The sequence below is a fragment of the Protopterus annectens genome, chromosome 7.part0 (genome assembly GCF_019279795.1).
Source record: "Protopterus annectens isolate FY-2018-M chromosome 7.part0, PAN1.0, whole genome shotgun sequence".
Classification (NCBI taxonomy): Eukaryota; Metazoa; Chordata; order Ceratodontiformes; family Protopteridae; genus Protopterus; species Protopterus annectens.
The window spans coordinates 137,077,490-137,098,528 of record NC_056739.1 but is presented as its reverse complement, the minus strand read 5'-3'; the positions used below and the strand labels follow the sequence as shown (position 1 = coordinate 137,098,528).

Here is a 21,039-nt window from a genome sequence, read left to right as displayed (position 1 = left end):
TGCCTCATTTGGCATGTACCGCACTAGACACCTGTAACAGATGGAGAGGCCACATAATTACCTCACAAAGAGGATCATAGGCATTAAACACATGTCCTACATGGACAGACTCAAAAGACTCCAGCTATTCTCTGTCTCATATCGCCTACTTAGGGGTGATCTCTGCTTGACTTACAAAGCCATGTCTGACCCAGCCCTGTTAGAAATGCTGCATCTAAAGAAATCCCAATCCCTCCGTACCACACGCTCCAGAGACCTCAACCTCATTACCACAGTCAACAGAACATGCTGGAGGGACAGGTTCCTCACCCAGAGACTGCCCATACATGTCAAGCAGAGCACCTTGCTGACCTTCTTCAAGAGAAATCTTGATGAGTGGATGGGTAACAGAAAGTTCACCCCAGGGATCACTCCAGTGGCTCTACTTGATAGAGGCATTGGGAAATAACGTCGGGCAGCATGAGGCCAGGGCTAGGCTTGTAAAGGTTCCAGGGCCATTAGCGTAGTACACACCTATGAACCTATAAATTCACCATAAGGTAGGGCCTTTTAATAAATGTGGGGGATGCATGCTGTCTGCATGTAAAAAGTTAACAGATGTAGGTTTTCTATAGGGTTTAAATTGTATCACACTATTCTCATCCACATATAGTTCAACATCCAAAAAAGTAATGTTCGTGGGATTTAGCTGACATGTAAATTTTAAACCATGCGTTGCTCCATTTATATTTTCCATAAATTTAAAAAATTCCTGTTGTTCTCCCTTACAAATATCAAATCATCTATAAATCTACTATAATAAACATTCTCAACAAAATAAACATTGTGGTGCATAAATTGTTTTTCAGAATCACCCATATACACCACAGCATACATAGGGGCAAAAGATGTCCCCATTGTCGTGCCTCTTTTTTTGCAAAAAGAACTGTTTTTCCCATTTAAAATAATTGCATGTTAGCCTAAATTCCAGCAAGGATAATAGGAAAGAGGACTGCAGTCCCTCCCCCATCATTTTACCCACAGCTTCCAGGCCTCGTTTGGCATCAGTGTTGGTACATAAACTAACATCTACGGTGGCCCAAAAGAAATTCTGCCATTTTCACTGTCTTCAAACCTTCACACAATTCACTCATATTCTTAATATGGGATGGCACCTTCTCCAAGTATGTTTTGAAATGAAAATCCAAAAACAAGTCTACATTTTCCAAATAAGAACCTATTGTAGACACGACAGGCCTTCCAGGCGGGTACCTTAAGTTTTTGTGAATCTTAGGAATAGTACAGAACTTTGGATCCCTGGGTTCCTTAAACAATTTTTGTACATCCCTATTGCCCAGGAAACCCAGTCTTTCACCTCTAACATTTCCAACAGTTCTCCGTTGAACCTCTGTAATGGATTGTTCAACAAGTTAACATAATAATCATCATCACAAATCAAGTCTGCAACCATTTTCTTATACTCTTCTCTATTATCATCCAATTACCCCCTTGTCTGCTTGGCTGAAAACATATTCATCTAACTTGAAGCGTGCCACTTGCAAATCAAACCATTCTTTTTTTGACAAATTGTATGTTTTATCACTTTTAAGAAAAACACCAAGTTCATGGTCAACACTCTTGCATACCACATTTTCAAACATTTTAACAGACACAGACTGCCTCGGTGGCATAAATTTGTTCTTACTAGATGAAAAATGGGGAACTTGAAGACTGCCATAACCTGTGTTAAAGCCGTTACAATCTGACTGATGTTCCAAATTATATACACATTCATCATTATCCAATCTTAATGTGTCACTTGAATCATCACTAAACAATTCAAAAAATAAGTCAATTTGATGTAAACTAAGGTCCAATAAGTCATCATCACATTCTAAATCTATATGCAAAAAGTTTGGCTGTTCCTCTCACAATTATTAAAATATACATTCAAAAATAACTTTCGACAAAAACATCTGACATCTACGCACTCTGGTCGGAACAAACTTAGGACCTTTTAGTAACCCATTCTTTAGTTCTTCTGTAAGCACAAGATCAGATAAATTAACAATTTTTAACTGTTCACTCATCACTTCCTCATGTAACATTGTAGGGAGAACCAACATTTCATTAGCCTGTTCAACATTGCAAACATTACAATCATTACGAACTTTATCAAAATCAGTCTTTTCAAAAACCTTGTGTCCCACCAATAGTGGTATACAAGGCTCCGGCTCCAACACAAAGTCAAAATAATGATCTACATTTTGTTGCTGAATTTGTAATAAACAGTCAGAGTCATTTCTTACTTCTTCTGGCTGTCGCTTGATGTAGCCATTGTTCCGCCGACCTTTCCGATGATAGCTGCGTGTTTGTCTCTGTATGGGGGAATGTATTTCTGATGCCGAGTTTTTTTGATCATCATTCATATCCCCCATAAGCACATCATCAAACGATATGCTGTTTTTGCTGCTCACACTTGTGTCCGCTGAAGAGAAAGAAGAATCATGTGTATGCTTTTCACTAGAAGTTTTTGGATCGACCCAACCATTTATTCAGTGACACAGAATAAACATTATTACTTTGAAAGTCATTTACGTCTCAGCTTAGTTTCTTCTTTTTATGTGCCAAGATATTCTTTGCCACCTGCTGGATTCTATTTTTCACACTTATCACTTCTTTATATTTAACTTCAAAGATTTCAGCTATCAAAGAATTCTGTAGCTCCATAATTTCTGATCGCAACCTCTCAATCATTCTTTGGTTACGTTTAACCAGAATACGGAGTGAAGTCAAAATACATTTTAAAGAAGGCTCTCTCCACTCTTGCAACAAATCTCTCTCCTCATCCGTGAAATTGCCAGCAGGTAAACGGGTAATTTGCAAACCCCTGGGAATGATCCTAAGAAATATACTTTTCAAGTAACTTAGTATCATAAAAAATAGTTACCTCCTTTGAAAGAAGCAGTTCCAAGTAGTTAAACTTTTCTGTACGGCCATCCTCACAACTAGAGCCCCATAAGTCATGCTTGGAAAGTTTTAAGTCCTTTTCATGAAGAATGTCAGTTAATAGCACACCTCCAATAGCTCTGGTTTCCTCAATACCAGGCAAAAGAGAATTATTTGAAGCAGAAGCCAATTCCAATGACATAGTAACAACACATCAAAGTGAACAGATTACTTAGAAACAAAAACTTGGAACTGGTATGAGCTTCAATAACCACACCACCATACAGTAAAATTAATCAGTGAATTTATTCTGGTATTTTCATACTGATAGTTTTAGTGTGTTGGCATGTCCCTTACTGGAGCATGGGGGAAGTTTTAAGGATGAATTAAACATTTTAGAATGTAGAATGATTATAAATTTCAGAACGCTTCATCCCAGGGGAATGAACACTGATAGTAATCTAACTTTGTAAAACCACACAAGAACAGTTTACAAAAGTTTTAACTATACGAGTACGAAATTTGTGTAAATTTTATGCAGGATGTTTTAGTTGAAAGTTTGGAGAATATTTTTTGAATGTGTTTCTGAATGGATTCTATGTGAAATTTGTATAATGAGAGGTAATTTATGGAATACTATGTGTTTATAGCAAATATTTATGAATGCTGGAATAATTTTAGGTAAAACAAACTTACTTATACCTAATATGTGGTTTGGGATGCAGATTCCTTTAAGTTTATAGATAATTAAGATGATTAAAGTTTGATTAACTGGTTTTAAGTGGCACTTGGTGTATAAAATAGAGTGATCTTGTGGTGCTTAAATATTCCATTGAAGGCGAAAAGCTGAGGTACCAGAATAAATTCACTGATTAATTTTACTCTGTGGTGTCATAGTTATTGGAGCTCATACCAGTTCTGGGTTTTTGTTTCTAAGCAAAAGCTAAAGTAACCCCAAGTGCATAGAAGATCAAGGAGAACAGAATACAGTAGTTTGTTGATGTGAGCAGGAAAGAGGAAGATGATTTTGTAAAAAAGATTTGAGCGGGAAAGGAAGAAGGCACAAGGAAATGAAGATGTCTAGCCAAGAGATATACAGATTGCATGGGGGAAGACCTGTAATTATCAGGCGGACCACTCAAATGCACTTACTTCGCAGGTGTGTGCCTATTTTAGGATTGATTGATTTTATTCTTTCGCATGCGCGTCTCAATCTCGCCTCTATCATATATGATTTTAAACCGTTCATTGTTCATATGCGAATACTAAGCTAACTGTCCTGAAGGACCGTTTTAAGGCTAGTCAATAACCCAAGATCAGAATCAAACTCTGTACCTTGTGTCTGTCAGGTGAAGAATTTAACTATGATGTGAAATGCACCCCCTTTAAAGTTTAGTATATACGAAACCAGACTGCATAACCAACATACTGAAAACTCGCATTTTACATCTCTATTACATACGCAAAAATAAATGACTTCATTAGGCATATTTTTTAGAATATATTTTATTACAATTTTAAGATTTTGTGTGTTGTTCATATGATTGCATTTTTTTTTTGTCACTTGTAGTTTTTTTAAACTTGTGTTTCTGTAGTGACCTATAATCCTGCTCAAACTAGGAAGAGCTATGTACTGCTTCATATTCAGATTGTATGCTCATCAGATTTTTGGCCTGAGGTACCTACTTTTCAAGAGCCTTTGCACCTGTTTTCAATGTCTGCAGGTTGAAAGGTGTGCCAGGTAGGACTGTAAAAGAAGGTCATGAGTGTCTAGGAAACAAGAGGTAATGACAGTTGATGCCGCAACCTGACCCCATAGAGGAATGAAAAAAAAATGAAGATTAATGATGTTTGTCGATGATGATTGCTATAAGATACGCTCTTCCAACTGTGTGGTGCATGGACCACGTTTCTATAATGGGTACAAAGAAAGCATAGTTTTAGTAATCTGCTATAACAAAAAAAAAACTCTATTGTAAAAAAAATGCAGTGGTGGGGTCAACCTTTTACTTTAAGCTTACTTGTTTCTAGAGGTGAGCTCACAGGAATTTCTGGTTTAACATAATACTGTGCTACTCTATGTCAACAGCACTCATTTTACTGGGTATTCACCCAAATTCCACACACACGCCTGAGGTATGCAGACATGCACTGTTACAGCACGAAAGACCATCAGACATCAAACATTTTGCTGTTTTCATCACTAGAGGGCAGCAATTTATGCAGAGAGCAGGGCAAGGCACTTGTATACATCGTATAGGGAATGCTAAGTGTAGCTTGCATGCTGCATGTTAGAAAATGTATTTATATTTTTTAAAGAACATGTGTATTTTACTAATTTACTTTGGCAGCTCTTTTCTGCTTCTGCTTCTCTATGCATCTGAATTAAACAGAAGGTCGATGCATAAAACTAAAAGTTATTGTGATTTCTTGGCTTAATGTTCATTTCATATAGGATGCTTCCACAATAATTAATTTTCCAGTTCAGCTGATCATTGGGGGCTAGCATCCCAGGATTACCATAAAACCTTGTCAGTTTCATTCAAATAGCTCTCACAGGCCACAGTGATTCCTCCATCCCTCTTCCCATGAGGCCTGCAGCATAGTTCGATTCCTCTCCCACCTGATCTGCTTCAAGGTGTTGATTCACAGAGTACAGTATCATTTTACATACACAGGTACCCAAGCTGTAGAAGAAACTCACTTTTTGCTTTATAACATTTTATGAGTACTGCATAACACCTCTCAGCTCCCCTGCCTTCCTGACTGTTCTATAGCCAATGCAGAGTTTCCCAGACACTGCCTAACTCAGCCCTTTCCTATGCTCTCACTCAACCCAGAGTGACAGGACTGAGCACTGGCAAAAAGCAGCATACAACCTTTCCCTATAGTTTTTGATCACCAAATAATCCATGGGTCAATACCCTTTTGTACAACAGACATTGTGAGAGGTCCATCCATCCATCCACCCACAACCCTTTTCCCATTTTTGCACATGGATCTGTGGTGTCACTTCAACAGTGACAATCATCTAGAGCCAAGGTTCACATTGCCGGGTGACTAGCTCTGTGTTGTTCTTCCACATCACACTGTGAGGGTGATTCATCCCAAAACTTACCACTCTACACCTCAGGCTCCAACTGAACCAAGACAACTTCTCAGTTTTGTCTCACACTATGGTCAAAAATGCATAACACCTTTGCTTACCATATTCCATGCAATCCAGTTTAAACTGCTTTATTTTTAACTCATCCATTGATTACCCGGTAGAAATCTTCAATTTTTCCCTTTTGTTTTCTAACATGGACAGTGTCACTCAGCCATATTTTTCAAACATTAAATAGCAAATGGCATAAATAAATACCTCTCTGCTTCTTTGCTCAAAAATTCTAGACAACGTCAAAAATAACAGGACAAAAGCTCATGATTATGGGTAATTTTAAGTATTACTTTAATTCACTTCAATAGGTTATCAGAACAAAAGGTTTTGCATTAACACATTTTCTGAGCAAGATGCATGACACTAAAAATGACTGGCACTACTGACTGTAATACTCAAGGATTTTTCAGAACAAACAAAAGTTTTATGATGGAAAGGGCAAAAATATGAGGCAAAATTAGGGATATTCAGCAAACTCAGGGAAAGGGGGAAATTTTGTGTGTGTATATATATATATATATATATATATATATATATATATATATATATATACATATATATATATACCCAAATAATCTTCTACATATACTAAGAAGCCCCAGCATCATTTGAAGTTGTGCTCTCTTGTCTGGCGAGGAGTGCTACAACTCACCTGGGAAGGAGATTCCACACTTCCTCTGAATACCAACCACAGCTGCAATCAAAAGCAGCTGAGCACGTGAATACCGTAAGTACAATAATGAATCCTTAGCAATCCCAGAATATGGCCCCATCTGTGACTGCGATCCCAGAATATGGTCCCATATGTGAATGCAATTCCACAATATGTCCCCATCTGTGATTGCAATTCCACAATATGTCCCCATCTGTGACTGCAATCCCACAATATGGCCCCATCTGTGACTGCAATCCCACAATATGGCCCCATCTGTGACTGCAATCTCACAATATGGCCCCATCTGTGCCTGCAGTCCCAGAATATGGCCCCATCTGTGCCTGCAGTCCCAGAATATGGCCCCATCTGTGCCTGCAGTCCCAGAATATGGCCCCATCTGTGCCTGCAGTCCCAGAATATGGCCCCATCTGTGCCTGCAGTCCCAGAATATGGCCCCATCTGTGCCTGCAGTCCCAGAATATGGCCCCATCTGTGCCTGCAGTTCCAGAATATGGCCCCATCTGTGCCTGCAGTTCCAGAATATGGCCCCCATCTGTGACTGCAGTCCCAGAATATGGCCCCATCTGTGACTGCAAGAATGACAGGATGGTGTGTGATTTTATCAAACTGCATATTTTCCTGTTCTCTTTTTTTTTGCAAGTTATCAGGACCACTACATTCTGTCAAACTGTGTGTGTGTGTGTGTGTGTGTGTGTGTGTGAGTGTGTGTGTGTGTGTGTGTGTGTGTGTGTGTGTGACAGACACAGGCAAAACAGAAAAAGACAATTTCCTTCATCCAAAATGATGTTTCTTTGAATCTTTCCAGATGGGATGTTAATGCTGTAATGTTTTGTTCTGCCAGCACATCTTACCTCCTGGTGCAATTGGGCGCATCAGTTTGTTCATCTGCACGTTCCAGTGTTTCACATTGGTGCTTGCCTGGCGAAGTTTCTGCTGAGCAGCCTGCAGGAGGTGGAAAGCAAAACTTAGAAATGAGCAGTTCAAAAACCAGTCACACTGCAAGTAAAACCTGTCAACAGGAAACAGCTTTCTGAATCACCACTGTTTTCGGCACTACTGACAAAGCAGTTTAAATGCAGTGAGAAAGTAGCGAGCTAGTCTTCATCGTGCAGGTAGCACATGTTTAGAAAGATCATGTCTTTGTAAGGAAGACAGGAAATGTGTTGGTTTCCTTTGATAAATGACTTGCATAGTTCTGATATCACTAAATTTGTTTTTATTTCTTCTATTTCAATACATTACTTCTAATTACCATTCCAGCAATGATCTGCATTATTTTAATTACACTTTCAGAAGAGATTTTTGTTGCTTTATCTTTTATTTCAGCACTGATTCATGAGCCTCAGATTCATAAGCTGCATGGCCTGATTTCTTCTAAACACTTCCTGTGTACCTGCTATGAATGCATGCTTTGAGACATTAGAAGTCAGAGAAAAAGACAATGCACAGCAATTTAGCTCTCCTGTCTATAATGATTTGCGTTTATTTGCCGCCATGTTCTAGTTCACGGCAGTTATCTTATTAGATAACCCTGAAGGGTGCTCTGACCAAAATAAGCACTTGTTTGCATCAGCATGCAAGGCAACATGATTAAGGACATTAAGATGAATCAAGCACCAAGGTATGGTTATAAAATATGTATAAAATAAACAATACACAATAAAAACACTAATTTCAGTGGATCCATTAATGAAATGCAACACTACCTTGTGACCCCCTCCCCCTTGAGTGAGTCAGTTGTGTGACCACATTTATATAATTAAAATGTCAGCTGCAACAAGAGGTATGAGCAAGGCTGAAAATATGGTCACCCATCCTTGCCCATTCTTGTTAACTTCAGGACAGGAAACAATTCTGCACATACAGCAGTATTATCCCTTTATTACATTATCCTTACAGTTCCACCTTTCAATACCAGTATGTCTGGATCCCACACTAAACAGTAGACATATTTTTAACTCATCTGGCAGCGCTGCTGGTAAAACTGGCCTGGTGATCATGCTGTGGAATTTACTACTATGAAGCACTCACAACAATGTACCGCAATAAGTAAGTCATAACAATCCTATACAATTTACGAATACAAGAAGACAGCTGACAGAATGAGATCACAGATTTGCCTGGTGGTGTTAGCCATCAGGCAGCTCAGAATGCTTACTGGTTTGGCCTCTGCCTCACAGCCGACACGAAATGGCATCCAGTCATGACTTGCAGCCACCGTGTGTTTGGATTTTGTCTTGACAATTATGTCAGGTAATCAAGGCTCTGGACTGTTATGTCAGATAATTATAGCTCTGGATTGTTATTATGTCAGATAATTAAGGCTCTGGATTGTTATGTCAGATAATTACAGCTCTGGATTGTTATTATGTCAGATAATTAAGGCTCTCAGCCACTGTGTGTTTGGATTTTGTCTTGACAATTATGTCAGGTAATTAAAGCTCTGGACTGTTATGTCAGATAATTATAGCTCTGGATTGTTATTATGTCAGATAATTAAGGCTCTGGATTGTTGTGTCACATAATTATGGCTCTAGATTGTTATGTCAGATAATCACGGCTCTCAGCCACTGTGTGTTTGGATTTTGTCTGACAGTTATGTCAGATAATTACAGCTCTCAGCCACTGTGTGTTTGGATTTTGTCGGACAGTTATGTCAGGTAATTACGGCTCTGGATTGTTAATGAGCTGTTTCTAGGTTTGAGGAGTTCCACTTCCATTTGCCTACTGCTCTTAGCTAGTCACTATGTGTGTCCAGTGGGCTTACCCACTTGAAAAATTAAGAAATTAAAATAAATAAATAAATAAATAAATGGAACCTTCTGCCATTCCCAGACTGTTATTACGTTATAAGTTAATTTATTTTCCAACACCCACATAAGAAGAGCACTGCATGGTTCTAGTAGATGTCAACTTCCCCATTAAATCTGAAATGGCCATCCTCAATGACAGCCATGTCCACTTCTTGTCATCATGTCTTTTCAGTCCCATGACATGGCCATTCCCCCTCAGAACCTTGTAACTCCAGCTCCTGTTTCCCACACCCATGGTGTACATACCCAGGATCCATAATCACTCTTTGTATGGCAGCTCCCTCTTACCTATTTCCCAGTCTCTGTGCTCCTTCTGTGAACTACCTGCAACATATCACCTCTGTTAGGATGATGTCTCTCCTGTAATCATTATGGCACGGCTTCCAGAACTGAACATAATACACCCAAAGAGGCTGAACCAGTACACTGTGCAGGGGAAAAATTATGCCAACACCTTACAATCTGCCCTCCCTTTGCTTTGCACACAAGCATTCCTCTAACACTAGTCACTGCTCTTTTACATTGCACTAAGTGGTTTACTCTAGGTGTTATTAGGATTCTAGGTCTAGCTTTTTCTTCAAGCTGTTGAAGTACCTCCTTACCTCCTAAAGCACAGTGCCATAATGTCTCTTCTCCTCCAGTACTGCAATCTACACATCCTCAGTAAAGGTGTTGGGCTCGTATTCAACACACTAATGATCAGTAATGAGCAATCATTAGTGGGCAACTGCTGGCTTTTCCCCACAAGATCGAGGAAGCAGCCTATAAGTTAGTACATATCAAACACAGGGGTATGGGACTGCAGCCTCCCACACTGGTGGTGCAGAGGGGGGCTTGCTCCCCTGAAAAATGCTTTTTCACTATAAATGTTTTTTTTCACATTCAGTTAATTTCATTTTGTTGTGACTGTGCTTTTGGTGGTCAATCACAACACAAAGTCTTGTCATGAAGGCCCGCTGTAATGTACCTTCCTATAAGACACCACTCATGAGGACACGTCTCCTCAAGAAAATCTCCCTGAATATGTTCACGATGTTTATCTTCAACTTCTGCCTCACATTTGAGCTTGTAAAGTATTTCACTAGATTAATACCCACCACCCTTAATCTCTTTTTCACCACAGCATCAACTGCAAAGAGGTACAGTACGTCCTCTGAAACCCACACTATAACCCTTATGCTCCTTACCACTAAGCCAAATGCCTTCCTATGTAAAAATCTTAGATCCCACCACTACATTCATGACTTGTGCAATAATTCATACACTGTACTGTGTCAAAAGATTCACACCAAATAGGTGACATCTGCCTGCTTTCCCTGGAAAACCATCTAAAACAGAGTATTGAACTGTGTTAGACTAAGACTTCCCTTCCATAAATGCATCATATAGAAGATCCTTGGCCTCATTAGCCTAGATTAACTCAATGGAGTTCTTCCTCAGATTTTTCATCATCTTCTCAAGGAAAGATGTTAGGTTAACAGACGTGTTAAACTAGATGAACCTGTTCTACCCCCTATGCAGTGCAAACCTACTTCCTGTGGCCCCTTAGCACTTCTCTCCCTAGGTATTTTTATCTCACCAGGACAGCAAATAAAACACACCATGGTACAATCAGTACCTGACAATGGTCCCTTCTTACACACATCCTTGACAATGCTTTGTTTGGTTGCTTGAACAGTGAGTAAACTGAATGTCACTAGCGACCTCTTAAAGTCACAAGTCATGTACACAGCAACATGTAGTGACCTCTTAAAGTCACAAGTCATGTACAAAGCAACATGATGTCGCAAATAAATTCTGAGAAAAGCAGGCCTACTTTGAAAAGTCAAGTCAGAAAATCCTGAAGTTTAATATGGTCAGACATACAATACTGACTCACATATGTACAGCAGAGTCAAAGGTTTTAGTAACGTACAGGCAGCACACGCCTAGCTGTACTGCTCTGACCAGCCCTCTCACAGATCAGAACAAGCAAGCAGTAAAAGAGAAAACAATGAAAGGTTGCTGTGTGTTGCCTTTTATTTACAGAAAATGAAAATACTTTAAAAGGGCTACTGTCTTCATAAACAAGATCTGGAAGCATCTGAACTGATGTACTAAACAGAGACTTATCTGCTATTTTATAAAAGGGGTAACTCCCCATCCTCCCAACACCACCAGTACATTAATCTTGAAAGAATAATGAACTCCTGATTCCCCTCGAAACCAAGTACTTCTACTGTCAGGTAGTGCAGCTTTTGGGTTCGAACAACTTACTACAAGAGCATGGGGGTGCCCAGAGGCTTACTCCCCAAGGGGGTGGGGGGGACATTACTTGACATTAGTTAACAGTACTGAAGTATATTTATGTGGCGGTACTTTGGCAAATGTGAGTTTATGTGGTGATGTCATATGTTTATTCTTAATATACTAATTAAACATTAATGTCTGGTACTGCAAGGTTTTCAGGATTTTACATTTTGCCCTTTTTGTTTGGCAGCATGTGCACTGGGTGTCTATGGCTACACCATCCAAATCAGACCCATCAAATAAATACCTAAGGTGCTGCATCTGTTGTCTTATGCCATGGCATTCACCATATCTCCTTCCAGGTGTAAGGTCAGTACACCTCCCATTCACTACAGGGTAGGTCAGACAGGCCCCTCACAGTCTACCTTTCCATAGAGCATGTTAGACAGACTTCACAACATTATTAATCCTTCTTTTTCCACTTGTACTTTCAGAATTCCCATAAGTATACAACCACTCTTATATCAGTACTTGGATGATGCACCTACTTCCACTGACTAAAAGGCTATAATTTTAAATGATATTAAATGTGCCTGAAGACACAAGAGGCTGTAAGCTTATCACAGGACCCCTTTTAAGGGCATCATCACTCCTTCAACTTCTATCCCTATCTTCCTCCTCCTCATTTCTTTCTGCACCTGCCCAGTGTGCCCCGAAAAGCACTGTGGAAACCATCGCTTTCATCCTTTCGTACAGTTCATTCCATGCGCCTATATGCTCGCCATCTCCCCTTCTGACCATTCTGCTTAGGATAACCCCCTTACAACTCCCTGCCATCATTTTGAACATCTGTATCAAGTTCCTCTGTCTTCTGATCTCCAATGAAAACCGTTTCAACTTTTCAGTCTCTGGTCATATCCTTTCTCCTCCATCCCATTCATTCATTTACAGACATTTTGCCTGTTATGGACTTGAACCCAGGACCTACTACACACAAGACCGTAACTCTACCCATGTAGCTAGCTGGATGTTAAAATAAACACCTCTGCCAAGTGTCAAACCCAGGCCCCTCTCAACGATTGCATACTGCATTAACCTACCATGCTACACAGCCTCTTGAAAAGCCATGGAGCCTATTGTTATGGATCTCATAAGCAAGGACATAGACAATCTCCAAGCACTTGACCCCATCCAATTTGGATTCGTCAAGGGCAGATCTTGCCTGTTGAACCTGGCTGACTTCTTTGAGATCGTCAACAAGACCCTGGATGACGGAAAGTCAGTACATACAACTTACCTTGCTTTGGCCAAGGCCCTTGACACAATCCCCCACTTGGGTATCTTTGAAAAGCTAACTCAACTTAGTGTAAATCCCCGTTTCATCAGGTGGGTGGCCAACTGGCTCACCGATAGGGCCCACAAGGTCAAAGTAGGCACCACCATGTCCAACAGCAGACCTGTCACTAGTGGTGTTCCCCAGGGATCTGTCCTGGGCCCATACTGTTTGCATCTACTTCCCGGAGGTCCAGGCAAAAATAAATGGTCTGTAGCTGACCAAGTTTGTGGATGACTGCAAGTTGGGTGCTGACACTGACTCCCCAAATGATGTTACCATACTGCAAGAGTCTCACAGCAACACATGACTGGTGCCAATGTCATGGCCTTAAGTTAAACACAAAAAAATGTATTATTATACCATTCAGCAAAAACATAGCCCCTACTGATTACCACATCAATGGCAACCCCTTAGCATATAACCCATGGTGAGAGACCTGGGTACTCAGGTTGAAAATAATCTCATATTCAACCATCACATAGTGACAATGGTCAGAAAAGCCTTTTACTTGGTTCATCTCATAAGTAAAGAGACTGCATCCTGAAAAAAAACTGAGGTTATTACCTCCCTCATTAGGCCAATAATTGAGTATAATGCCCCAGTTTAGTATGTACCTCTCTCCAAACACCTGCACCAACTGGAAAGGCCATGGAAATACCTCAGAAAGAGAATCCATGGCCTCCAACACCTGTCCTATGCAGACAGGCTCAAATCACTATCACTCTACTTGGTATCATACAGACTGCTCAGAGGTGATCTGTCTCTCTATCAGACCCTGCCCTACTACAGATGCTCCATATCCCTAAGTCTAACTCCTCGGGCATCAACCACTCAAAAGGCCTAAATCTAATATGCGACATCAACAAAACCTGCAGGAGAGAGAGGTTTGTCTCCCAGAGGCTGCCTCATCTCTGGAATAGACTTCCCATACATGTCAAACAGAGCACCTCGCTGATCCTCTTCAAGCGCAACCTCGATGAGTAGATGGGAAACCGCAAATTTGTCCCAGAGTTCCACCTTTGTCCCTCATTGACAGGGGCGACAGGTGCTCACTGAGGTTTCTTTTTTGGGGATAAACTCTTGGCTAGGCTTGTAAGAGCCCCAGGGCCATTAGCCTAGTAATCCCCTATGATCCACATACCCATGGCTTTCCTCTGGACTCCTTATAGTGGTCTGATGTCCATCCCCTCACATCACCTCCAGAACTATGCAAAGTAATAAACATGTAGCCTGGCCAGAGTCTAGTGGAAATGCAGCAGTAACTCTTTGCTTCTGCGGTCTATCCTAATAAGGATACACACCAGCATACCCTTGACTGCTGCCACTACCCTGTCAGTAGGTTCCTGGTGGTCAAGTTCAAAAAAGAATACCATGCACAGATCTTTTTCCTGCTCTGATACCATAATTTTCACACCCCCAGCTGATACTTTACATAAAAATATAGTGGCTCAGTTGTATTACCTTGCATTTCTATACACGGAACCTCAAATGTCACATTTCAGCCCACCTGGTCAGCCTTTCTATATACTAACCTAGACTCCACCCCTCCCCCATCCTCCATTGCTGCACCAGTCATTGTGTCATCAGCAAAGAGGCAGACTCTGATTGCTACTCCCTCTCAGATATTTGGGACAAACACTTGAAAGAGTACTGGACCCAGAAAAGACATGCGTTGTACTTCACTAGTAACATCACTTGTTCCTGAAGTTGTACCTCTCATCACACCCCTCTACATCCCATCCTTCAATTCTTTAGTCATCACCCTACCCCCACATTCTCAAACTTTCCTAGCACTCACATATGCAGGACAGGGTCAAAGGTCTTAGTAAGATGCATGCAGCAGTGCTCCCTTATCAAGTCCACCCATGACCTGGTCAAAGAGCCAAATACGGTCTAATGACAGCTCCTTCTACACATGAACTCTTGCTGGTTGTTTTCATGCAGGTGGCTAGTCTCTAGCGAAGCAATCAACCTTTCCCTCAGGATTCTCTCCTTCACATTTCCTGCCACTGATGTTAGGTTAACAGATCTGTAGTTCCCTGGATTTTTCTTGCTCTTCCTATACAAGGGCATGATATTTGTTATTTTTTATTACTTGGGTATTTCCACAGTGACTACAGACCACAAAATTTAGGTTGACCATCTGTCAGCCTGGGCAGACTCCTAATGATACTGACATACCCTATCTAGTCTTTGTGCTGTATCCATCCACTGTTGTCTGCACTCTGTGCCAAGCCCCATCATGGCTTGCCCCTTGTTCTCCTGTGTAAAGAATTAAGCAAAGCATTTACTTAGTACCTGTACTTTCCAGAGTCACCTGTAATCTTCCTCCCATCTTTGCTCAGCCTGGACAGGTCAATCCCTCCCATCCTCCTTTCTAGAAATAACCTCAAGAAGTCTGGTTTCCCTCTTGACTCCTGCCAAGCTCCCTATCACCTTGTGCCATCGCTTCCATATCATCTTGCAGCACGAAAAGCTATTTTCTTCATCACTTCTCACATATACCCTCCTCTTCCTCCCACCATACACTTAACTCCAGCTCTTTCCCTAACAGAATCCGCTTCCTTTTCCCTTTCCCTCCATCTTATTCCTGAGTAGTCTTCACCTAGGTGCCACCATGCACCAACTACTACCTGATGTTGGTGCACTTTACACCTTCTGATGCCTTCTATTGTCCAGTACGGTCTTCCACCTACTTCCCCACCAACCCTCCCCTTACCTACCCAGTGGTACTAAATCTTCCTTGCAGTACTACTGGTCATTTACTGCAGAACAACTTTCCTCTCCTGAATTTTCATGCACTGTCATCAAACTCGGCTCCTCTCCTATCACAGCTTTCATCCACAAATCCCACTAACATGTGACCACCCAGACTGGGGGAATAAAACTCATGTTAATGACCTCCCTCATTCCATCCTCTTCCATCTTGGTTTATACACATCTCTGTACAGAAGTCTGGAATTTTTTTAGAATCTTTTACCTCTTTCACTCACAAATAGGTGATCCCAAACATAATGCATTCAGTTTTCTGAAATGCTATGCCGTCTTTCCGTCAGTGCAAACTATTTACTATCTTACCACTCTTCAGCAAGTCATTAAACCCTTAACACTTCCTTTTCTTTTTTGGCACAGAGGTGGAAGAAGTTCGGAGAATAAATAAGAGTATTAACTGTTACTAGATAAACTGAAAATATCACAAAGGGAAAGGATAAAGCACTTCCATTCACTATTTGGCTTTACAGTCTCTGGCTCACTCGCGAGTCTGGAACCAAGGCCTGAGAAGCAAATTTAGTTTCCAGAAAACTACTGTATGCACATTACTGGAGTCAATAAAAAATAAATATCTATATAAAAGTGTAGCATACTCACCACAACATCTTCATCTAGCCTCTGTCTATTAAAGCGAACTTGTTCCAGCTGTGTCTGGGCCTCAGTCAGGGCCTTGGACTTGTTCTCCATCTCTTGCTTCAGTTCCTGCTTTTCCCGCTGGGTCTTCTGGATGTATTCCTCCTGCTCTTCCTTCAATAACATTAAGTGCTTCAGCTTCTCTTCTTCTTCCACCAGTAACCTAATAAAAAAGCAGGCTGCTTATCACCAAAATATTAGTTACGGTGATGCACAAGCATTATATATGGCCTGCCCCGTGCTCGCTCCCACCACCCACCTGCCTGACATACATACTTGTTAAGTTTGTCATGATGTGCTTTGCAGATGCACTATGACATCAGAAATCAATGTTAACATCACAGGATATTTCTGGTACCATGGCAGCAGTGTTTTACAGTTTTCTGGCATCACACTGAAAGCATGTTCCCAAAGACAAATGTCACATCTGCACAAGCTCTTACTGTTTCTCTTTCTCATCATCTTCTGCAGTAAGACAATATGGCAATACAGGGGCCTGGAGTCAGAAAGGGCTACCATCAGTGGTAAGCTTTAACACATGCAGAAAACCAGCTGACAAATGTCCTTTCAGAAACGCCCGCTGCAAGGATTCTAAACGATCGGTAGAATCATGACATGTGGGCCATCTCCATGGCCATGCTAAATGCTAATCAGTCATTCCAGGGGAATGGCTATGTTAATTAGCCGTGTGTTCTCCCCTGGAAATGACTGCTGTAAGGGACTTAAACTATAGTAGACAACCCAAATTTAGCATTCACCCATGTCTGATGGGAGAGAGCACACTGCAGGTAAATATCCAGGAACTTAGCAAAGAAGAAGGGGAGGGGTATGTGTTTGTGTCTGTGTCTGCAGAGGTAAGAGTGGTCCTGGGTGAGTGTTTCTGCCTGAGTGACTGCATTAGGAGGGTTAGTTATGGGATAGGTAGAGTAGGTATGTGTGGGTCCAGTGTTTCCTCGAGTATGATCAGGTGAGAAGGGTGTGTATGTCATAAACAGTGTCTGTGTCTGTGTGTGTGTGTGTGTGTGTGTGTGTGTGTGTGTGTGTGTGTGTGTGTGTGTGTGTGTGTGACAGATTGAGTTGTGTGTGTGTGTGTGTGGGGGGGGGGGCAGTAGAATACCTCTCAAGCTAGATCTTCAGGATTGAGGGACAAGCCAAAAATTCCAGAAGAATGAAGACCCACCATCAGTGAACATTTTTAATTATTATAGTAATTAATTTAAAAGGTTTCTTACCAATAAGAGGAATGAAAGTCTAATGTCTAACATTACTGACAGACTGTCATCAACCGTGATTTATTATAAAAGGGACAGAGATGCAGTGTGAAATCTGGGACAGCTGTGAGGCTGGAGTGTGTTTGCATTTGAATGTGTGAATACATTTAGGGGAGTGAATGAGGGGGGATGCCTTTCCAATGAGATGCATTGGCCACCAGAATGTGATCAGTGCAGGAGGAAAATAATGATTAGCAGTAGCAGTAACGCTACACGATTCAGGGCTGTGCAAACACACCAATAAGGAGGGGTTCTTAATTGTAGAAAACTGTGAATAATGATTAGCAGTAGAAGTAATGCTACACGATTCAGGGCTGTGCAAACACGCCAATAAGGAGGGCTTTCTTAATTGTAGATGTGAATAATGATTAGCAGTAGCTGTAATATGACACGATTCAAGACTGTGCAAACACACCAATAATTGTAGAAAACTGTGAATAATGATTAGCAGTAGCTGTAACACGACACAATTCAGGGCTGTGCAAACACACCAATAAAGAGGGGTTCTTAATTGTAGAAAACTGTGAATAATGATTAGCAGTAGCAGTAACGCTACACGATTCAGGGCTGTGCAAACACACCAATAAGGAGGGGGTTTTAATTGTAGAAAACTGTGAATAATGATTAGCAGTAGAAGTAATGCTACACGATTCAGGGCTGTGCAAACACGCCAATAAGGAGGGCTTTCTTAATTGTAGAAAATTGTGAATAATGATTATCAGTAGCTGTAACACGATTCAGGGGTGTGCAAACACTCCAATAAGGAGAGGGTTCTTAATTGTAGAAAACTGAATAATGATTAGAAGTAGCTGTAACACGATTCAGGGCTGTGCAAACAAGCCAATAAGGAGGGGGTTCTTAATTGTAGAAAACTGTGTCTTTGAATTGCATTTCCTGCATTCACATAAATTGCTCCTTTGGATGCAGTACTTTATGTGAGCGCAGGGCAAGTTTTCTGAATCTCAGCCAAGGTATGCCTGTACTGTCTGAAAGCACTCCTCCTAGGTACAGTCAAGCAGCCCAAAGACCAAGATTCTTGAGTCCCCTGGAGAAATTTTATAGTGAATACTTTTATGGAATGGGTCTAAATATGTTTCAACAAGAATATATGCATTTAAAGAGATCAGTGAAACCAACAGCGTATTTATGGCTAATTTAAAATGCTGACTGCACTGATTCCTGTATGAGGGACAGTATGGATAGTTTACTGCCAGAAACGGCATCCTATTACATATATTTACATTCAGCACACGCAGAAATTCCATGACTCTCCCAAAGTTATCTTCCATTCAGTTTATTTGGGGCAAAACTGAAGAAGCACCATAACCTCCATCCTTATACCGCCATGGGTTACTGTAATACTACCACAATACAAGGGATGTGACAACGCAAATCCCACTATAACCCCCATACTTATACTGCCATGGATTATTGCAATACTACCACGGTACAAGTGATGTGGCAACGCAAACCCCACCATAACCCCCATCCTTATACCACAATGGATTATTGGGTTTACTATCAAAATTTCGAACCGTACTCCGTCAACTGTACTATCGTCGAACACGGTAGTTCAAAAATGGTAATATTGATGTCAAAACAACAATCTAGGAACGGGTTTTAAAATGAGTCGAGGTAGGTGTTCAGTATTATTCTGAACTACAAACATTTCACCTACCTCGAGCCATGTTAAAACCCGTTCCTAGATATTTTGTTGATATTACCGTTTTCGAACTTCCGTGTTCAACGATAGTACAGTCGACGGAGTACGGCTCGAAACTTTGATAGTAAACCGATTATTGTACTACAACCATGGTACAAGTGATGTGATACATTTTTCCCAAGCACTCGTGGAGTTAGCAAGATAAGACTGAGTTAAACTTCCTCTACTGCTGCCACTGTAATTGTTTCTATTTTCATTTTAATGTAAATAGGTTACAAAAGTTAGACAGTTTTTAACGTTTACCGGGAAAGTCTGACTGGGACAAAAAGTGCCCATTTTCAGTAAAGGCCAGGGTAGAAAAGCTCCACAATCACAATCTTTCAAAAATCAAGTACAGATATTTTAAATCACAAAGTTATGTTATACTACAAAAACATAGGAATGCAAGAATGTTGTAATGAGAAAAACAACACGTTTCACAGCAGAGTGCAATGAAAAACAGTAACATGAGTAGGAGAAAATATGTGAGGAAAAACTCAACAGTCACATTATTTGTTACATAGAATAGTATGTGACAAATGAGACGTAAGGCAATTCTAATGAGATATTTAAAGAGATTAGAGATTACACTATTAGAAACAGTGAGGGGAAATTGAGTGATGTCTTAGTATGAGAGAGGTGTTCATATTATGGTTCCAGAAGGAAGTAAGGATGGAGAGAGGGAGATAATAAGAGTGAAGGGTAGGGTGTCTTTAGGTAGCTTAGGTGAGTAGGGAGGAAAGATGAAGTAGAGGAAAGGTCTGCAGAGATGAAGTGGACAAGGTAAGGTAATGGGGGAAAACAAAATAAATGAGTGGAGTAGGAGGCTGGAGAGGGTTGTGATATGCGACTTAGGTTGGAGGGGGCGAGTGAAGTATAGTAAGTTCAGCCAGGATTGGCACAGGAGCAGGTCCAAGATTTTGTAAACTATTCTTTTAGGAAGCATTTAAAGTTAGGTAGGTTAGAAACAGTTCTGGTAGTTAGAGGTAAGGAGTTACATTTGTTTGATATTGAGTATGAATACAGGCTTTATCCAGGGGATTTACTTGGTTTATTTATGGTGAAAAGTTGATTGTCCTCTGATCTAAGAGTTCTTTTAGGAAAATATATGTTAATTAAAGGGGTAAGAGCTGGGCAAGCTAATGATTTATGTATGATTTTATGAGAGGTGGAGGGGAGTTCCAGCAGTTTTTTTTCTTTTTTAGTTGTTACCTTATTTCTCTTATAAGGCTTTATAACATTACGCTTTAAAACTGAATAAAGATAAAATAAGAACATAAAATTGTAAATATCAAAATAGGCCCTAACCTTGATATGTAGAAACGTTAGGAACAGTTAAAGGATTAACCACTGGTGCAGAAATTGTGACAAGTAATACTGTTGTTTTTTTGTAATACCAGTTGTTTTACATTAGGAAGGTTTGTGGCATGCACTGTGGTGGCAGGACAGGTAGCTTTCATCCTTCTAAGTTGGGAACTGCTGATTTGAGAGCCCAGTGTCTGTTATTCTTAAAGTGTAT

The 21,039-nt window shown here is 40.6% G+C and overlaps 1 protein-coding gene across 1 annotated transcript in view; it reads right to left on the bottom strand.

Annotated features, from left to right (window-relative positions):
- The window catches only part of DEF6 (DEF6 guanine nucleotide exchange factor), a 1,409,598-nt gene that overhangs the window by 123,804 nt on the left and 1,264,755 nt on the right, over positions 1 to 21,039 (bottom strand). The window contains 2 exon segments of the mRNA XM_044076574.1: positions 7,616 to 7,706; positions 16,512 to 16,710. Coding sequence (XP_043932509.1) covers positions 7,616 to 7,706; positions 16,512 to 16,710 — 290 coding nt within the window.